This window comes from Lissotriton vulgaris, chromosome 12 (assembly GCF_964263255.1).
Source record: "Lissotriton vulgaris chromosome 12, aLisVul1.2, whole genome shotgun sequence".
Classification (NCBI taxonomy): domain Eukaryota; kingdom Metazoa; phylum Chordata; class Amphibia; order Caudata; family Salamandridae; genus Lissotriton; species Lissotriton vulgaris.
The window spans coordinates 263,515,027-263,536,701 of NC_141700.1; the positions used below are offsets into that span (position 1 = coordinate 263,515,027).

General features: G+C 49.2%; 1 protein-coding gene across 3 annotated transcripts in view; it reads right to left on the reverse strand.

Annotated features, from left to right (window-relative positions):
- Window positions 1–21,675, reverse strand: part of KATNB1 (katanin regulatory subunit B1) — a 633,244-nt gene that overhangs the window by 506,927 nt on the left and 104,642 nt on the right. For all 3 annotated transcript variants that reach the window (XM_086945006.1, XM_086945005.1, XM_086945004.1), the window contains exon 5: window positions 12,659–12,789. In XM_086945006.1, the coding sequence (XP_086801132.1) occupies window positions 12,659–12,789 (131 nt within the window). The remainder of the gene's footprint in view (window positions 1–12,658; window positions 12,790–21,675) is intronic.

Sequence of the window (21,675 nt, forward strand, 5' to 3'; positions counted from 1 at the left end):
GATTTTGCATGCTGTGGTATGCAAAGAAAAGCTATTTGTCTTAATAGCTATATTGAACCACTGTTCCTCTACTAGACTAACACAAAACGCTTCTCTCAAACAGCATGGAATGCTAGCAGGGGAGTCCCTCAGTCCGGTGAGTATTTCACGAAAATGAGATAGGGCATGAAAGGAATCACTCTGCTCAAGTAGACTATTCTCAAGTGGCATCAACATCCTCTTTCAGCAGCGGGTTAATCACCTAATGGAGAAGAAAATAGTGGAAAAATTTGCTATGGAAAGCCAAACTCTTGCCGGACATGCTTGTCCAAGACTGTACCTTTGTCAACCATGTCTTCAGCTTTTTTCCATGCCACATATTCCCATTTTCCCTGATTAAGAGAGAAATCCTAATTTCCTCAAGGACTAAGGTAAATGTAAATGTCATGAGATCTCATTAAACCCGGTCCCAAACCTGAGGGGATCTTGTTACCAAAGAAATCTAAGGCAGGCAAAGAGATGCACTTGCGGAATCAAGGACATTTCTCACAGTGGCTACAATGATAAAGGTATGGATTATTCTTATATAGTTTGTCAATTAGGGCAATTGTACTGCCTGATAGAGTTTGACACAGGACTCTCAATCCTTCCTCTCCTGTTGAGCATGCACTTGGACAGTCCTTTCCTAAACTTCTCCTGGCTCTCACAGCATAGTCCACGCAGATATAAGCCACAGAAGGAGTGTCTAGAACATATAAAGGACGTTGGGGAGAACTAACATGTTCAAGGCTTCAATACTACCAATCCCTGATAATTAATGAAAGTCCTAGCCAGCAGCGCTAGTTTTAACAATTTTATATTGGGATTGTGAAATTGCTCAACTCCGTAATGGAAGCTGCATGTAAGGGTGATTTCCAGATAGTGCACCTACCTGCACATGTGAAACTGCATGGAGTACACTAAAGTGTTCTACTTCTCAAGCTTATAGTCACTTTGAGAACTTTTGAGTTTATTCACATTGACTTAGAAAACAGTACCTTCTTGGTTGCACTCAGGGAAGTATCCAGATCATTCATCAACACAAAGACGTCATAGGTGAATATGGTCAATATAAGCTCACCATACCCAATGTAATCCCGCCAATAACTGAATTTGCCCTTTTATGTTAAGCAAGGAGTTCTTTTGTGAAGGTATAAGCCTTGACATTTTTCCTGCCAACCCGAACTGGTTTCAAGGGCATTCGATTCACTCTTCTCCTAACCCATGGTATCGGATAGTTCACCAGACTCTTTGACCACAATGTGCTCTCTGTGAATGGGCAATTCCCTCAAGCTAATCCTTTTTTGCATCCGGTGATAGCACCATTCCCGTTCTACTGCCTCCTTTGATAAGGTTAATAAGGTGCAATGCCTACTTAGCGTTATGGCCAGAATGCTTACCAACTATAAACAAGATTGGAACTGTGTTAACCTCATCGATGCTCGAGATATTCTTCTCCTGTGCTGGGCCACAATAGAACTGTGTGTGGTTATGACGAGCTCAGCTCCTCATGAGCACACGAGCACCGTGCCTCATGACGAGCTGAGCTCGTCATGAGCATTAAAGGGGTTAAGTATAGATGGCCTATAGTGTGCACACAGAGCAGTGTCCTTCTCAAGCATCAGTACTAAAGAGATAATTTCCTCGATTATAGAGGGGTAACTTCTGCATTTGGTTAGCCCCATTAAGAACCACCAACAAAATGCCCAAAAGGTTTTGGGCAATCCACTATAAAACCCAACTGAGAACCTACCTGCACCTTTGAACATCTTGAGAGTGCCTATGGCCACCATGATCTTCTCCTTTTTTAAATGGGCATCAACCTTTGCCCTATCCTCAGGTGATATTTTTAGTAACGCCACCAACCAAGTTTATAAACTGTATTCAACGCGGAATCATTTTCTCCCAGTACCCTTACTCACTTCACCTTTATCATTCTGGTCCAGGCATTGTTTTTTTTTTTTTTTTTTAAACCTTTATTTGGAGATAAGCAAGGACAAAGGAAGTGCATACACGATTCATACAGTCATAGATGGCCATTACAATGGTACGTCAGATTCGAAAAATAAAAGTTTCAAGTACAGGGTAGCATATCAGTCAACACATATAGCCATAGCGAAATGTACAATGCATATGAGAAAGAAATGATCCAGGATGCACAGGCAAGCTAATAAGACAATACATTACGGACATACTCAATTAGCTCATAAAAAATAAAACAAAGGAGACTAAGATAGAAGGGCCAAGAGAAACCCTGACAGGGGTCCTATTGCAATTCCTACCATCCAATTGTCATAAGAGGAACCACAGCCCCCGGAAACTCGCAGAAAGTGGCAGCAGCCCAGTCCCTCCCCCGATACTTAAGGATCAGCAAATGTAAAATGAAATCCCAGCACAACCCTACTGCTGTCAACCAACCCCCACACGGTCCCCATGTTCAGAATCAGAATCCTGCACAGCTCTAGTTAGGAGGTACACCTGGAGCGGGCTCCAAAAGTCCTTCGGTCTGCATCTGACAGGCATCAATTCAGAGTAGATGTTATATTGGTCCTGACAGTATATGAGGTCATTCAACCAATCCTGGAAGCGCGGTACCCTGCCACGACCCCAGCAACAAGCAACCCTACGCTTAGCCAGCAGCAGGGCCACGTCAACAAATCTGTGATCAGAGGCAGGCACGTCCTTAGAATAACCCAGCAACATCACCAAGGGGTCAAATGTCACCCCATCCTCCGCCATAATTTGCAGGGCCTCATGGACCTGAGTCCAATATTCCAGCACCCCCGCACAACTCCAAGCCAAGTGCAGAAAGTCAGCGCCTTCTGCCCGACACCTAGCGCATCGGTCATCCTCCGCTAAGTGAAACCGAAGTTTCCTCGCGGGGGTGTAATAGTACCTCTGGACAAATTTGTAGTGGATAATCTTAAGGCGACAGCTGGAGGAAACATTGGCCGTGAGTCCACAGCAGTACTTCCATTGCTCGTCAGTAATAGGGGCACACAACTCAGCAACCCACTGCTCGCGCACCCGATTGGCCGGGACCGAACGCTGTCGGCGAATAGCACCGTATAATTTCGACACCAGGTGTCGCCCATCTGAAACCAACAGCACGGGGAGGGTAACCTCCGGCTCCGAAGGGAAATCTGGTAACAATGCACGCATGCCCTGCCGCAAGCGGACAAAGTAAAACAGCTCCAAAGGGGAGCAGGCAGCTACTCCGAAGAAATGAGCCTGCGTACGGAAGGCACCTTCATGAAACAAGTCACCCCACGTGAGAATACCGAGCCGCCTACACATCCGTTGAAACCCCGTTTCCAGCAACAGAGACAAATCAGGGTGATAAGCCAGAGGCATGACCGGCGAATAAAGAAAGGAGACGCCCAGCAATTGAGCCACCCGTTGCCAAGCATCTACCGTGCACGTCACCGTCGTACGAGGCGTTTCCACATCTGACACCTTGCCCAATACTAACCCCTCCAATGGGAGCGGGTGGGCAACCCAATGTTCAGCAGCAATTTGGGGCATAAACGGCGTGGGGCGCATCCAGTGATATGCGTAATGCGTCTGAGCGCTAAGGTAATAAAGCTCAAAGTCAGGGACGTCGAATCCGCCATCAGGATAGGGTAATGTTAGGGTAGCCCAAGCCACCCGCGGCTGCTTGCCCCCCCAGAACAATCGTATGAGCTCAGAACGAAGTCTGCGAAAGAAATAAGCACCAGGATGGTATGGAAGGTTTTGAAAGAGGTACAAAAAGCGGGGCAAAACTACCATCTTGATAAGTGACGCCCTACCAGCCATGGAGAGAGGCAAGGACATCCATCTAGTGACGTTGTCTGCAAGTTTAGTAATAGCCACACCATAATTAAGCCGAACCGTTTCTTCTCTATCCAATGACACGACAATGCCGAGATACCGCAACTCCGAATCACACCATTCCAGAGGGTAATCGAGGGGAAACCTAGCTACAGCCGCAGTAAGGGGGAAAAGTTGTGACTTCCGCCAGTTAATATGGACGCCGGAGACACCCCCAAAAGCGACCAACTCCCGCAAGAGCGAATTAAGATTGTTCTCAGGGTCTTTAACATAAAGCGTGACATCGTCAGCGTATAAAGAAATTCCGACCTGCCGCTGAAGACAATTAAAGGCGCTTTGCTGGTGAAGCTGACGAATTCTGGAGGCCAGAGGCTCAATGGCAATGGCAAATAGGAGGGGCGAGAGGGGGCACCCCTGTCGGGTCCCCCTTGTGAGAGGGAACGAGGGGGATAGCACCCCATTCACCACCACCCTCGCCATCGGATCAGTGTATAAGAGCTTAACCCATGAGATGAAGATCCGGGGGAAGCCCATACGACAGAGAACATCAATAAGATAGCCCCACTCAACGGAGTCAAACGCCTTAGTGGCATCAAGAAAGATGGCGGCAACCGGAATATCAGGAGCAATGGTCGACACAAGCGAAAACAAGGTGCGAAGATTGTGGGAGGTAGCACGGCCGGGCACAAACCCCGACTGATCAGGTAGTACAATGACGGGCATGAGCTCGGCAAGTCTCACCGCCAGGACCTTCGCGAGAATTTTAACATCGCAGTTGAGCAATGAGAGGGGCCTATAGGAACCCACATCCAACGGGTCCTTCCCCGGCTTGAGCAGCGACGTAATAGCGACCTCCCGCATGGAGCTCGGCAGACGCCCCTCCTCCAGGGACTCCTCAAAAACCTTGCGGAGAACAGGGGCCATGATGTCCAGGTAGCACTTATAAAATTCAGCAGGAAGGCCATCCAGACCGGCGGCCTTCCCATTATTCAAAGACATGATGGCATTCCTGACCTCCTCCACCTCTAGGGGCCTACCTAAGAACGCTCGGTGATCATCCGATAACCAACAAAGTGCCAGTTCATCAAGAAATCCGCCATATTGTGTCTCCCCAGTCTGCTGTGTCGTGTAAAGGTGTGCGTAATGGTCAATAAAAGTACGCTGAATCTCCGCAGTGTCCCGACAGCGAGTGCCATCCGGCAACACCAATTCTAGCACGTCCGACCCATGCCTTGGATGCCTAGTAAGGGCAGCGAGGACCTTACCGGGCCGCTCCCCCTCACAGTACCGTCTCGCCGTCCAGTACTTTCCCCTATGTTTAGCCTCTCTGGCGGCCTCCTCTTCATACTCGGAGAGTTTAGTACGGAACTGGGCCAGAAGATCGGGATCAGAGTCAACCTGCATCCTGCGTTCTAAGTCTCGCAAGTCAGCTTCCAAGCCCCCGAGGGTCCGTACAATCAGTTTAAGCATACCACAACTTTTAGAAATTGTGACTCCCCGGATCGTAACCTTGAACGCCTCCCATATAACCTCGACACTGTCAACAGAGCCCTTGTTTCTAGGGAAGAACGCCTCCACCTCCTCGCCAAGCTCCTCCTTGAACACCGGGTCAAGCAAAGCAGTCGGAAAAAGGCGCCAAGGTGGGCGCGGCCTGTGCATCCCGGGGACAGATAAAACGACCTTCACCGGACAGTGATCAGAATACGTACGAGCCAGATGTGCAGCCTCCCGCAGGCCAGCCACCAACCCTCTAGAGAGAAACACATAGTCCAGCCTCGCCCATGAACGCGCATGTGTAGTGTAATGAGTACCCTCCTTAGTGGCAGGGTGGGTGTACCTCCAGTTGTCGATCAAACCAGCCTCCTCCACAACCCCACGCAGAACTTCTCTAGCTTGCACATTATACTGAGGACTCCCTTCCGATCTATCCAAGTGGGCATGAAATGCAAAATTGAAATCCCCCCCCCCAAACAATGTAAGTGGCATCAACAGCAAGCACATGACCCCACAATGTAACGAAAAAGGTTGGCGTATCGACATTGGGAGCATAGCAATTAACAAACAGCACAGTGTTCTGCCCAAGCCGCCCCCACAGTAGCACATAGCGCCCCTCAGGATCCCCCATAGATCCCAGTTCTTGAAATGCGAGCGATCTTTTAACAAGGATGACAACCCCGCGAGCATAAGAAGAGTATGAAGCAAACATCCTGGCCGCAGCCCACCTCCCACCAAAGCTGGGGGAAGGAGCGGGACGCAGATGCGTCTCCTGGAGGAGGGCAACATGAATAGCATGCCTGTCCAAATACTGGATCACACTACGACATTTCCTGGCATCATTAAGTCCCCGTACATTCCAGGACAAAATCGATATCTGATCCATAACAGCAGTCGACATTAGCCAGTTTCCGGATCCCACAGGACCCAACAAGCAAATACGTAACATCCGACTCCCAGCAACAGCCAGCGACAGGACCCCACCCCAGGGAGCAGTCGTCCCCCCGCATACACTCCACACACATCCCAGCCATCTCCAAACCAAGTAACCAGAACCACAACAGCCCCCCCCAGCCGAACCATCCATGCAGCAAGCACTCAGAAAACATCGCGCGCAGCACGCAGCCAATCCAGCTCATACGGCCCACAACTCGCACACGCGTTCCTCGTGCCAAGCGCTCAACGCCACGTGGCCGCCAAAGATGGCGGCCGTTCCATCCGGGCCCATGGCGGACGGGGGCAAGGGCCCCAGAACCAACCCCGCCGAAAGGATAGATGGACCAACCGAAGCAGCGGGCACGGAGCCGCGCCTGTGCACACAGACAGTAGCAGCGATCCCTACACTGACCCATGAGGCCTGGGCAAGCAAGCGTGGTCAGCCTCGTCCCCACCCCACCCACCCACCTGATGACACCCCAACTATCAGGCCATGCACACCCCCACCCCCCCCCCCGTTCCCCAACACACATCCAGTCAACCAACAAAGGACTAGAATCCAAACCAAAGGTACAAGTGGGGTACACCCTCCGGGGAACCTTCTAGAGGTGCACGACACCACTCCCTCACACCACGCCAGTGTCCGAGCCAACGAGTATCAAACGGCCCCAGGCGCAGCGCGGGGGGTGGGTGCCCAGAGCGCGAAGCCAGATAGCACCATCCTGCGGTTCCACACCGGCCACGAGAAGCCATACATACACCCTCACCTCAGGCAAGACATGACCCCCGCAACAACAAAAATAAGGCGGATAGCAGTTAGGCCACCAATGCGGGCAAGGAAGTCAGTAGAAGGCAGTGCAAAAGGCATGCGTCCAGAATGTTCCAACACCAAAAAAACAAAAAAGAATAAAAGGGCAAAACAAAGAACAAAGTCACCATAATCAGGCGACCTCCTCCTCAGCCGCCGAATGTTCATCCTCAGGGTCTCGATCGCCTCTTCGATCTGCAGCCGCTCGATCGCGCTGGAGGCGCTTTGCAAAATCCTCAGCATGCTGTGGGTTGGTGAAAAAATGTTGCTTAGCCTGGTGCGTCACTCTAAGTCTGGCAGGGTAAAGCAAAGCGTAGTCTACTTGTAGATCTCGAAGTTTCTTTTTCATCCCCAGGAACTTACGACGCTGGTCCTGCACCATCGGCGTGAAGTCGGGGTACATGGTGAAAGACACCCCATCGAAGGAGAGGGCCCGGGCAGCCTGGAGGGCAGCGTACCGGTCACGATAGTTTAAAAGACGCGCAATGATGGGGCGCGGAGCGGCCCCAGAGGCCGGCCGAGGTCCCAGTGTCCGATGCGCTCTCTCGACGATGAACTGGGATGAGAATGCCTCCGCCCCAATGGCGCCCACCAGCAGTCTCTCCACATAAGTTTCCATCTTGCCCACATTTGTGGACTCCGGCACACCTACAATGCGAACGTTATTGCGCCTACTCCTCGCCTCCAACTCCTCATTCTTAGCGGCAATGACACGCAGTATATTGTCCATTCTCGCCAGTTGGGTGGTATGGGTAGCTGCCGTGTCGTCGTGGTCCGAAATGCGCTGTTCCGCCGTTGTCAGGCGCTCCTCATGCACGTCCAGCTTCTGGACCACCGCATCCATGCGCGACGATATCTTGTCCACCTTGTCCACTATCGTGGCAAACCCCTGCCTCATCTCCTGCATCATCTGGGGAAAGTCCGGTGGTGGTGGCTGCGGCGGCACACTATCAGCGACAGGCGGGGGGGGGTGACCGCGAAGTCCCAGCATCCTGGAGCAATCGCGTTCCCCTCCTAGCCACTCCAGAGTCAAAGGACAACTTGGATTGTTTAGCGTCCGGCTTCCCCATAATAATGTGCTAGTAGTGCAGCGGGAGAACGAAGCAAATAGGAGTTAGGATGTAGGCCGGACAAAGGGCACGGACAAAAACCGAACCGTGGGGGCACGAGCAGGCCAGCGCGCCCCGCCACTCCCAACGGCGAAAAAATGGCCGTCTCCGCTCCCAGACCAAAGGGGTTATCCCCCAGAAGACCAGAAGGAGATCCGCCGTGCCTCCGTAAGCAATGGTACCTGGGCAGGCAGATGTAGGAACCGAGAAATCAGTCCAATGGAAAGGAGAATCCAACAGCTTGCCCGGCCAGAAAGCGTGCCCGGTGGAGAGGGGCAGAGCAGGGCCTACACCCCATGTGTAGAGCCACGGGCTGGCGTGAATGATGACGCCGGGCTGAGGAACACCCGATCTCCAGAGCGCAAGTCGGGGAAACTTGGAGCCCTCGTAACTTTGGCCAGCAACCTCCGAATGGACCAGGAGTTGGACCGTGGGTGGTCAGTCGATGTCCCAGTAGATCTATAGGGTCAGATCAGGGCGCAGCGATGGTAATCAGGATCCCTGGGCGGATGATAGCTCCGGGCAGCAGGAGCCTCACGACAGTGCGGCCATTCTGCAGTGCGCCCTCTAGCGCCCCCTGGTCCAGGCATTGTTTAATCTCTTTCCTAATGCTCTGAAGCACTGCATGGTCTTTGAGCAGGAGTTTTGATTCCCCTTCCATTCAGTTTCAGAACTAATACAGTGCGCATGAGAAACGCATGTGATCTAACAATGTTACCAATCGCTAAAATAACTCCTCAGGGATGCTCAAAAGCCTCTTCCTTAATGCTAAATGATCTAGCTTGGCAAAGATTTTGTCGGATGCTGAATAATGGGTTGACTCCACCTTAAAAGAATGCCTGATGACACAAACGGCTGATGAGCCCTAAACCGTTCAGCCAGATCTTCCATGCTAAAAACACAACACAAGAGCTCCCAAATATAAGCTTTGTCCATAAGTGGGTGCATCACTAAATTAAAATCTCCACCAAATCTATAAAAGTGTGTATGGCAGTGTGGATACTTCCTGCCCCCAATTAGGTGTACAGACTGAGGCCAACATGAGGCAAGATCTCCCCAGTAAGACTGTCTAATCACCAGCCATCTTCCCACCTTGTTGTCATCTTTGTGATCTTCGACTGAATCAAATCCTTATCCCAGTAACATTTCCACTCACTCCACCTTCTTAGTCCAGTATGAATGAAGTTGCTGCAGGAAACAATTAGTGTACGAGAGTGTCCCTTTTTTAAATGGTCACCTTCACTTTTTGCCTGGTATTTGACGTGATTTCGACTGGAAGTGCACTGGGTTCCTGCTAACCAGCTCCCCAATGCCAGATCTCTTTCCCAAAATAGTACAATTGTTTCCCTCCATTGGCAATACCTTTAGCACTCTGTAAAACCCCAGTAAATGGTACTCCTAGTACCTGGGGCATGAGATACTAAAGGAGGGTTTCTCAAGGCTGGCGCACGAATTGTGCCACCCTAAGAGACCCCATAACAAACACATGCAAGACTGGGATTGCAGGCTGCGTGTTTTGGTGCAGACCAAAACTAAAACATGACATGACACACATCCAAGTGAGCCGTGTTGAGTGACACTGCATGTAGTATTTGTAAGTTACCCCGACAGCAGGCCTTACAGCCCTACTGCAAGGTGCTTTATATTGCATGTGAGGGCATACCTGCATGAGCAGATATGCCCCTGTGCTGCTCAGTTCCATTACTTCCAGTGCAAGTGAACACGGAAGCCATTTTAAAACATGTGCTGGACAGTGCTGAAAGCAAGTTCCTCAGCTACTTGATAGCTTCACTGAAAATAGGGATACTCAGTATCAAACACCTCATATTAATAAACCAACACGGATTCCAGTGGTGGATTTAAAAATGCATGCACCTTAGAGGTGCCTCCTAAAAACCTACCAGCCTCTGGTGTGTGGGCGGACTGGTTTCTGCAGCCTACCACCTGGGACTATTGGCTGACCACCAGGGGTGAGCGTCTTTGCTCTCAGGAGGTCAGAAACAAAGCCTACTCGGGAAGAGGGTGATAACATCCCCTCCCACAGAATGACTTGCTGATTAGCATTCCAAGGCAGGAGAGCTTCAAAGAAGCTACCGCCTCTGAAATGCATGTCTGGCCTCCCACAGGAAGTGGTCATCTAAGTCATATAGTGACCCCAAAGGTAACAGTCCACTAGCAACTACCCTACACTGCTTTAATGTCCCTAAATTCAGTATTTAGGAGAGCCCTTGGCACTAGAAACAGATGCTTCCAACTGGAGAAAAGAAGACGGATGTGAAGAGTCGCAAACAGCAAGAACAGAAGATTCAGCAACTGACTTGGTACCAAACCTGCCGGCTTGCCTGTGGAATTCGATAAGTGCGCCTAAAGATTACTTGTCCTGCAGATGCTGAGTCCCCAAAGCCTGGGAGACCTGCCAGCGCTTCACCCAGGAACCAAAAATTCCTTTGGGGCAGTAGACATGCCCCCCCTGCATCCTGTAGAAAACCCAAAGAAACATGAGAGGACTTCAAGACCGCGGAAACCCGCGCCTAAGGACACCACCACACCAGTCTCTTCAAACCAGAGTTGAAGTGGCCCAACGTTGTCAGTGTGGTCTCCCAGCCCTCCAGAGACCGTGTCCACTGTGGTTTTGTCTCTCATGGACTCCCCGACATCGCCTGCAGCCTCTGCACGCAACCCCCCTCTACCAAGACACCTACTGGTAAGGAAAACCTGACACTTAAAGACAGCTCTGCACCAGTCACCCCTGGGCCGTGGAAAAGAGGACCACAGGTGCCCCTACGTCCCAGAGCTCCCCTTATTGTTTCAGCTTGTCTGGCTTCCCCATTGAAATGCATCAGGTTCTCAATGCTAATTTGCACCCTGCCTCGATCATGCTGCTGGTGGTGTACTGTTGGTGCTGCGCCTTGGACCTTGCCCACCACTCACCTTAACTTCTGGAGATAGGTCCCGTAAGTCACTGTACTGTACCTGAATGCCGGGCTTCTTCTTACTCCCATAGGATAACATTGCATCTTTCAAAAAAGTGCACTAAGTGTCGACTTTTTGGATATAAAAGTATTTCTACTGCAAAACTTACTTACCTGGTCGAATTAGTTCTGGAGCCTAAATTATATATATATGATATATATATATATATATATAGATAGATATATATGTTATATTGTCATAAATTTGGGTGGATCCTTATTGAGTTGTGTGCATAGTTTATTGACTATTGTGTGTATTTGCAGATGTCTTACACTCTTCTCTGATAAGCCCAAGGCTGCTCGACCACACTACATCCCCCTAGAAGAGCACCTTTGGATTGCTAAAGCAAGCCTCTGTCCACTCATAAGGAAACCCCTGGACTCTATCCACGATATATCTCATTCTGATATATCTACAATTAGGAATCACAGTTGCCTCTGAACTGAGTGCACTAAATGTGCATCACCTAATTAGGACTAAAGCTGTGTGACCCAATTCTATCAACAGACCGGAAAATAATACCAAAACAAAAACCGCTTGGGTGTGGCATTCAGCTCTCTCTTTATAGGTTATTACCGTAAACATGGCAAAATCCATCCTGAATTGATAGCCGCTGTGCCATGTAACCCAGCTCTTAGCCTCCACCACAATGTGCCAGGCACCCCACCTCTCTACTCATCTCCCTTACCCAAGACAAAATAGAACATTTTACCCCCTCATATCTTACCTCTGCCAAATTTGCTGACTTTTCCCCTCATACCCTCTTCAACCACCAACCTAGAGCAAAGAACCTGAATGGAGGCAATCCCAACTGCTCAGAGGCAGAGTTTGGAAAGGCTACAGCTGTGCACCATTACATGCAACCATTCCAATAACTATACATTATGCTCCCTTTACTTAAATGACCCTAGCCAATATATCTCGAAACATACTGTATTTCTAATTCAGTGCGCTGCTCTTGCATTATTCAAAAAAGCAATGTACTAAAAACAAATATTCTGCAAAGTGAAGGGTGAGCCACGTAAATTTTGATTTAACATCCATATTTGGCAAAAGAGAGCATATGTCATTACTATGGTGCAGCAAGGAAGTATCTTTTATACTTTTTTTAAAAACTCAAATCTTTAGCTGTTTGTGTCCTATAATCGGAATTTCACTGCCAACTCTAGCCGAGTATTATGTTTTCAAAAAGGTGATTAAAACAATAATTCTTTTAAATAAACCATTGCTGCCTCTTTTCCTTAATGCCTAATAGACACTGTGGAAATTCCTGTGGTTGAGTGCAGCATACCCTGCCCAGGCTGTAAAGTCTAATCTCTACCTTTGTCTCTGATGCATCAGTGACAATTCTATCCCATTGTAAATAGATTAGTCTGCTGAAGACATCCTACTAACCCTCACATTTTCAAGCACTCATACTAAAAGAAGATCCTCTGCCTTGTAGCACAAAGCCCTAGAATAGCAACAATACTGGGTGCAATCTTCTTTCAACTGTTTTTTTACTCACCATAATACAGTTTGGCTTGTTGACATTCCACACGTTAACGCAAAAGTCATCTCCTGCAGTGGCTAGGAGGCGCCCCGAAGCCTTACCCAGCGCCACCGCAGATACATTGCCTTTATGAGCAACAAACTCTTCTGTGGTAAAAAAGTGAGAAAGAAAAAGACAATCAGTTTAAAACATTTGACCATAGAATGTGTTTTAGGAGAAAAAGTCAAAGAGTGAGAAGGTATGGCAACCGCATTAGGAGAGAATGGAAAGGATATGGAGTGATAGGAAGGCACGTGACAGATTGCCCCATATCTAGGCAGTGTGAATGTGCAAGATGAGTGAAAAACAGATTAAGGAATTCTTCTGTACAAACAGTAGTTTTACTGTGACTTTATTCTAGAGATGGAGATAAACTACTTCAATAAGCAATCCCCTAGCTCTTAAAAAGTGCATAATTGTACTGTGACCTCAGCAAGGAGATGAAAAGTCTCTCTCTAAATAGATGCAACATATAGTTTGGGATGTGTGTGCGAATTCCAGGCAACACCTGCTTTACACAACACAGCTACTATCCTTGTCAATGCGAACTCAAGGGCCTAGTCCTCCCCCTCTTGTATTCCTAAAAATAAAACATTTGCTATTTTTGCAAGCATGAAGAGTCACACTCAAACGTGGATATACAATTATTGTATTTATTAAAAATGGTAGCAAAATCAAAAAAAAAAAATATGTGTTTCGTATTGCAGGAGTTATTGAAGGCTAAAACTGTATTTTCTCTATTTCATTATTTGTATACGGTTATTCAATCTACCACATTTTCTTTTTTCAGGTCAAGGCAGAATGCGGATCATTGTTATTGCTTTAGTAGTTCAAGGAATTACTCAGTTATATTCTGATAAAAAAATTCATATCAATGAAATGAATACAAAAGAAACATTGCATCATTGTATTTCTACCCTCTGGTGGGTAATCCTCGTAATTCTTTAGTTTCACTCCTGCTCTCTAGTGGGTGAACCTCAGTATAATGTTATAAGCTAAAACTGTTGGGGGAGGGGTGTGGCCTGGCAAGATAGTCGACAAAATGCTCATCATTCAGCTTCGGGCCCCCTCTTACAAACTTCAGTCATATGCTGCGTTAAATCACTCAGGAGAAAGACTGTTTAACCTGTGCAAATTAAGCAGCAATGATTTCTGATACAATTTGAATCCGATACTGCACTATCGCATTGAAAATTCAAGGTTGTGGGTGACATCCCATCTTGTGTCTGATGCAGTTTATTAGGCCTTTAGAAGCTGCAGTCTTAGCTGATTATGGACCCGAGTGCCAGTGTGGTGACCTGATCCTCGTTACAAGTGCCAAACCAGCGCTGATGCGGACCTGGGGTCTGTTGCAGTGCGCACCCTGAGCAAATGCGGGTATAGCATCCATTTTAAGACATCCTCTTTCTTCACTTCTCATCCATCATCCCTACTTCTCATCCATAACCCCTATTTTTCTTCCCAAGTTCACTTCCATCATTCCTACTTCTCATTCCTACTGCTCAGCCAACAAATCTACTTCCAACTCTGCTTCTTAGCCGTCCTCCCCACTTTTCATCTCTGCTTCTCATCCGTACTTCTCATCCATTATCTCTACTTCTCATCCCCACTTCTTAGCCATCATCCCCACTACTCATCCAACATCCTCACTTCTCATCCCTACTCCTCACCCACTACTCATCCTTACTTCTCTTCCATCATCCATCAAGGCTCGAAAAATCACAAAATGTTACTAGACCTGGAGGTCTAGTAACGTTAATAATCTACTGGACCCAACTATAATGTACTTGACCCGTGAACTGGTCTCAAATTGGGTGATCCTAGGCAAATATATTATCTTATGGAGCCGCCTTTTTCTTTATTATCATATAAGAGAGCAACTTCAAATATGCAAGTTCACTATTTCTGCTGTACAAAAAAATTCTTTATTTACCAGACTAAATGTTTGCTCCATGTATAACAAGAATCAAGCCCATATATAGGGTACACTTGTTCCCTGGCTTGCCTCTTAGTTTACTAATAGAATTGTCAAATGGGTAGGCTCAGTAATAATTCCCAGTTCACATTTAAAAACGAACTTTTCATAAATATATTACCAAAGCATGATGTGGTAGTGCACTATCATTTACAGATAGCATATTTTCCATTGAAATGCCCCTAAAACATTCCCACTAACATGTAGTTTACCGATAATAGCACATAAATAATGTTTAGAACTTGGTTTTCAGCAGAAATATTTAAATTTGCACATCACCAACTAAAGTGTTCTAATTTGTTTTGATCCTATAAAAAATATTTTTTCCACCATAGAATTACAAAAATCGGTCTTCATAACTAGTGAAATATATTTGAAATGTTTGAACAGTCCGAATAGCTATTTCAATGATGTGTTAGAAAAAAGCCTGACATCTTACAGCCTTTATTTTAACATGCTCTGCACAGTTCAATTGTCACACAGTTCACTTTACAAATTCCTATAACGAACAAGTTATTTACCTTCGGTAACGATATGTTTGTAAGAAGTATAGGTTAGTTATAGATTCCTTCCCTTAGAATTACCCCCAGGGGTCAGACTGTATCTGGAAAGTTTTTCGTCAGCAGTACCTCTGTGAGTCGTTGGTGTTGTGGTCGCCAGAATGACGTCGCGGTAGCTACATAGACACAGCCCTCGCACGCGGACGTCAGTTCTGTACACGACTTTCCGCGCCAGAAATGCAGAGCCATGCAAGACACTGACCACTGGTGAACAGAACTCAGGCCCTGAAAGGATGTCCTTAACCCTAGAAATCAGTTTGCAGAACGGGGAGGATTGGTGGGGCGGTAAGAAATCTATAACTTACCTATGTTTCTTACAGATATATCATTACGGAAGGTAAGAAACTTTTTTATCTGAAAGGAACAGTTAGTTATAGATGCCTTAGCAAAACACACAAGATGATGGACGGAATGTTGCACAATGACAAAACATTCACCCCCAGTCACAGATCTGGGTGTAATCCATCGTTATTTTGCTCACCAAGCCACCCCAGTTGAGATATGGCCATATGCAAATCAGCCTTGACCCTGTGCCTCATGGGAACAGTCTAGCCCGAACTGCTAAGCCATGTCTCCCCTGGGACGGAATCAAGCATCCTAGGACCAGTTTTGCCAATGTGCAACATTCCGTCCATCACCTTGTGTGTTTTGCAGTTATAGACGCCTTACCCTAGAATAGATACCTCAGCAATACCAACCCCGGGGGTGGGTCTGCAAACTAAATTCACACCAGAAAGACCTGGAGAACAGAACGGCCAAAGAAGCTGTCTCTCCGGACTTGGCTGTTGAGGCAGTAGTGCTTAGTAAAATGTATGCAATGATGCCCACGTAGCTGCCTGGTAAATGTCATTCAGAGGAACTCCCCGTCCCAAAGCAGTAGTGGCTGCAATTGCCCTGGTTGAATGAGCACGCAGCCCCACTGGAGGCTCCTTTTTTGCTAAAGAATAGCAGGCTTTAATACACAAAACGACCGATCTGGAGATGGTTCGCTTGCGTATGGCCTGACCTTTCTTGGCGCCCACGTAGCCAACAAAAAGCTGGTCATCCACCCGGAACGGTTATGTGCAATCCAGATAGAAGGAAAGCACACGTTTTGGGTCTAGACAGTGGAGTCTCTCTTCCTCTTTCGAAGGATGCGGAGGCGGAAAGAAGGTGGGCAAAGTGATGGTTTGCCCAATATGAAAGGAGGTGACCACCCTGGGAAGGAAGGATGGATGAGTTCTTAGGACAACCTTGTCTGGATGTACAGTCAGAAAAGGAGGCTTGGAAGAAAGAGCCTGGAGCTCACTCACTCATCCGGCAGATATGATGGCCACCAGGAATGCAGTCTTGAGAGTTAAGAGTCTAAGAGGACAGTTGTGAAGCAGCTCTAAGGGAGTGCACATCAAATAGGTCAAGACCAAGTTCAAGTCCCACTGAGGCATTATGAAGGGAATAGGAGGAAAGAGATGAGTAATGCCTTGTAAGAATCGATTTACAACCGGGGACTTGGAGAGAAGGCTGATCAGGAAGCCTAAGAAAGGCAGAAATGGCCAAGAGATAGCCCTTGATAGTGCCCAGAGCAGGACACTGCTGGGCCAAAGAACGGAGGAACAAGAGAACCTCAGAAAGAGGAGCAGAAAGGGGATTACAGCCTTTCCTGCACACCATGCCACAAATGTGTTCCTTTGGCAGGCGTATACCGTCTTAGTGGAGGGATGCCTGGCTACCAAGATTACATCACAGACTTCGGGAGGCAAGTTGAATGACAACTGCAGCCGCTCAATCTCCATGCAAGGAGGTGGAGTCTGGACAGGTTCAGGTGGAGGACCGACCCCTGCTGCTGCGACAGAAGATCCTCCGGAAGAGGCAGACGGATTGGTGGATCGATTGCTAGATGCAGTAGCTTGGGATACCAGACTCTTCGTGCCCAATCCGGAGCCACAAGGATGACTTGGGCCCGGTCGCGCTTGATCTTCTTTAGCACTCTGGGCATAAATGGTATAGGCGATGTAGAGGGCCACTCGGCCTCTACGAGACAATGTATCAGCACCTCACGCCTCGTGAACGGGCTCGGTCCAAGGGCATAAATAAACGGGCTTGAGGTCGCACGAGACCTTCGGCCGAATAGCAATCCAAAGTGCGTGTGTCCTGTGTTGAGCGCTGCCAGTAGGCCATGACCTCCATAGTCCACCGCCCTTTACACTGGCGACGAAGCTGAGGAGACGGCCCCACGTCTGCCACACAACGTGTGCCTGCCACCCTACAGCCCTGAAGCCTTGCAACCGGCACCTGCCGCCCTGCAGTTTTGTGACCTGCCTTGCTGGAGTCTGCTGCCATGTGACTCACCGCAATCTACTGGTCCGGCTCCTGCAAACCCTCAGCGGTCTTCAGTGGTGAGTCACCAGCACATTCCAGTGTTCCGGCGGGAGCTGCACTAGGAGCTGCCTGCTGCTCTCAGACCAAGCCAGTAATGACAGTGAGGCCCACTACGTGTGCTCAAAGGCACGAGGGTGGGGCCACTTCAGGTGCACACAAGGCTGATCCTCAGGTGCGAGGGACCTCTGTGGTGTGGCGCAGGGCAGCGCTGAAGAACAGGGGGCCCGGACAAGCGGCAACAGGTGCTTGCAATTGAACCACGTGACCACAGCTCTCCATGCAGGCTCTGAGGAGAACAGGGGGTCTGAAAGGGATAAACAGCAAGCCCAGCCAGCGGTAGCAGGTGTTTATCACTGCACCACGTGGCCCCAGTTTCTCAAAGTGGCCCACAGTGATAAGAAGGGCTAAGAGCTGAATAAAAGTGAACTTACAAAAAAAAAAAAAAAAAGAGACAAAGTGAAAGCGCACTTTCAGATTTCCTCAAAGATTGGAAACCTCCATAAGGCCAAAAAAAAAAAGAAGAAGGGGCTGGAAGACAGCACAGAAGGCAGCATCAAGACACCAGAGGCACCACACACCCCCACAGTGAGTAGCCAGACAGCCTTGGCAAGGGAGGCGCCACTGAGGGATCAGCATGGGAGGCCAAACAGCAAGCTCAAGCACGACTAGCAACCTACACTCACTGGCAGATCCGGCCACCGCAGCACCCAGGTGGAGGCTCTGGGAAGGACACCTCAATCACTACTTCACAGGGAGACGCAAAACTGATGGCACAGTGAAACGCTCCCATCTCATGCATTTCGGGGGAGACGAGCTCTTTGAGACATTGCCAGACACGGGGCCGCTCATGAGTATGACGCAGCAATTGCGGCCCTGAACAGATACTTTGACCCGCAAATGAATCTGGACAACTAGCAGTTCCAAGTTGCGCCAGGCTTGACAGACAGAAGCGGAAATAGTAGATATGTTTTACGCCCGACTCCGAAAGCTCGCCATGAGATGCACCAGTCTCGCTCAGAATGAGGAGAGCAGGGCCCAAATCATACAGGGGTGCAAACCTGTCATCCTGCGGCGCCAAATGCTTCGACAGCCAGGGATTTAGCTGGATGAGATTCTAATACTCGCCCGCTCTCATGAGCTGTCGGACAAGAGGGCAGATGAGATGGAGGCGGCCCCGAGTGAGGAACACACCGACCGCACTAACGTCAAGATTGGCACAGGTGAAGGAAGAGACCGTAGACTTTGTATAGAGGCGACCTGCACCAAAACAAAGGCGCCCACACATTCGTCATCTAATTCACAGGCAGAGCGGGTCGCAAAGGATGCCCTCCCCCATTGTGCCATGTCAAAGTCAACGGGATCTCAGAACAGGCCCTCATCAACACCAGGCCGTCTGTCAACGTAATGGACTCCGACCAATATGAAAAACTGTCGCCCAAACCAAAACTGACACCTAGTGCGCCGAAAATGTACATGAATGGCAGCACAAAACCCATAGCACTGCGGGGGATGATGGAGGTCGAGATCTCTAAAGACAAATATGCAGCGAAAACCACTTTTCACATCACGAATGGAAAGAAAGACACGTTGCTGAGCTGCCACACAGCGGAGGACTTGGACCCGATATTCTTTGCCCAACAGGTCCTTGAACACCAGGCGGGGTTATGATGAAGGAGTTCCCGCAACTCTTTGAAGGACTGGTCAAGCTCTGGGGGCGGCAGGTAAAACTTCACATTGACCAGGGCGTCCAGCCACGTGCTCTCCGACACTGGTGTACACCGTTCCATCTTCGTCCCCTGGTGGAACAGGAACTGCAACTCCTAGAGGACGTAGGCGTTATAGAAAAGGCGTTGGGACCCACTCCCTGGGTATCCCTGCTGGTGGTAGCGCCGAAACCAAAGCAACCGGGGGTGATCAGGTTATGTGTAGATATGAGACTCCCTAACTAAGCCATTCGCAGGGAGCGGCAAATGACCCCGACGATGGATGACATTGTAGCGGACTTCAATGGTGCCCAGCGGTTCTCAAAACTAGACCTGAACTCCGGCTACCACAAACTGGAGTTCGCGCCAGAGAGGCGCTACATCACCACCTTCTCCACGCATGTGGGACTCCGAAGGTACAGCCGTCTCAGCTTTGGAGTGTCATCTGCAGCAGAGGTCTTCCAGAACGCCATCAAGGAAGTCCTCTCCGGCCTCGTAGGGGTGAAAAATCCTGGAGGAGAACCATGTCAGGCTGAGGGCCACACTACAGGGATTAGCCGACTGCAGACCCACCCTTCACAAGAAAAAAAGCACCTTCCACCAAGGATCTATAGACTTTTTAGGATATGTGTTCGAGAGAGAAGGGCTGAGGGTCGATCCTCGCAAGGCAGAGGCTTTCTGAAATGCCCCAGTGCCACAGAACTCCACAGAAATGAGAAGCATCCTGGGGATGGTGACATATTGTGGACGGTTCCTCACAAATATCGCCACAATATCTGAACCGCTACGACAACTGACCAAGACCAGGATGCCCTGGGAGTGGACTGATCGAGAGGAAGCTGCGTTCCAAGGCATCAAAAAGGCACTGTGGCACTGTTGGGGGCGTGGCTTCGCGGCGAAACAGCATGGCCGCTTGCTGAGGCTTCTCCGGAGACCCCTTTCCAGCCTCGTCAATCCGCCTTACTAATTTTATTATTATTATTTTTTATTAATCTTATAGAGCGCGACAGCTACCCGTGAGGGTTTCCCGGCGCTAATTGACAATAAACAGCATAATTGATCCTGAAGAAAAAGGTTATTGGGCAAAAAGCCAGGTCTTTAAGGCTTTTCGGAAACGGAGATGGCACTGCTCCATTCGTAGGTCCAAGGGAAGAGAGTTCCATAGTTTGGGTCCCAGTACAGCAAAGGAACGGCCTCCCACTCTGGAAAGCCTGAACCTAGGTACGCAGAACAGATGTTGGGAAGAAGAGCGAAGTGAGCGTGCGGGTAAGTAAGGCTTGACGAGTGCTTGAAGATAAATGGGAGCGGCTTCAATTTTAATCTTATGCATGAAGCATAGTGCCTTAAATTTTACCCGGTTGTCAATATTAAGCCAGTGAAGTTGCTTAATGCGTTCCGTAATTGGATCATATTTCCGGCATCCACACAGGAGCCGAGCAGCAGCATTCTGAACCAATTGGAGACGACGCAGGATCGCCTTGGTAACCCCCAGATAGAGCACATTACTGTAATCCGATCCCCCAGTGTTGAATCTAGACACCAGAGGAGTAGCTGTGCAGCGATTCCAACTGAGTACGGACGTCTGGGGCCGAAGACATCCAAATCTGCGTTTGACACCAAGAGAGCCGGCAGGCCCCCCTCCCCCATCCCGGGGGCGGCGGCAAAATTTGGACGTGGGGCAAGCTCGCACCGGGTGGTGCCTCGAGCTCTGTGCCGCCGCAAATCTGATTCCTCTGCCTGCTGTCTGTGACCTGCGGGCTCACTTTGACGCGACGAGGCCGGGTCCCGGCAATCGGACCGGGAGCTTTGGACGACCGGCTGCGGGGGTGCGGCCCTTCACACTGTGCTGCGGACGTGCCGCTCCACGCGGGCCTGCACCCGCGACCTCGCTTGGGACCAGGATTGTATTGAATAACCCCAGGAACCTTCCGGTGGTGTGGGCAGAGACCCAGAGCGTCTGTGTCCGCCATAACAGGACCGGATAGTGCTGATGAGCCTCCCCCACTTCAGCCATCCCACGGGGGCCGTAAGTCCAAGTCTGAAACCCTCAACCTGCGGCGGGCATGGCCCAGGCCCTGGAACACAGGCTGTTTGCATCTCTGCATATGGGATGGACCTCAATGCTGGATCGCATTTGGGGGGCTGTTTGTGCAGAAAGTGAGGAGATTCAGGGAGACCTAGGCTTGTGAGTGTGGACCAGGCGTTTATCAAAATCCATGTTGGTGCCAGCAGTCGGTGGCCCCTAGTGCCCTTTCCCCCCCACCCCCCCTCCTTTTCATAAACCCCCCTGGCTCTTCTATCTGAGCCTCTGCTGCTGGCCCATATCGATGGAAGCAACAATATTTTTTGTGGACCTGCATCCTGAAACATGAGAAGCAGACGCCATCGCGCTGAGTT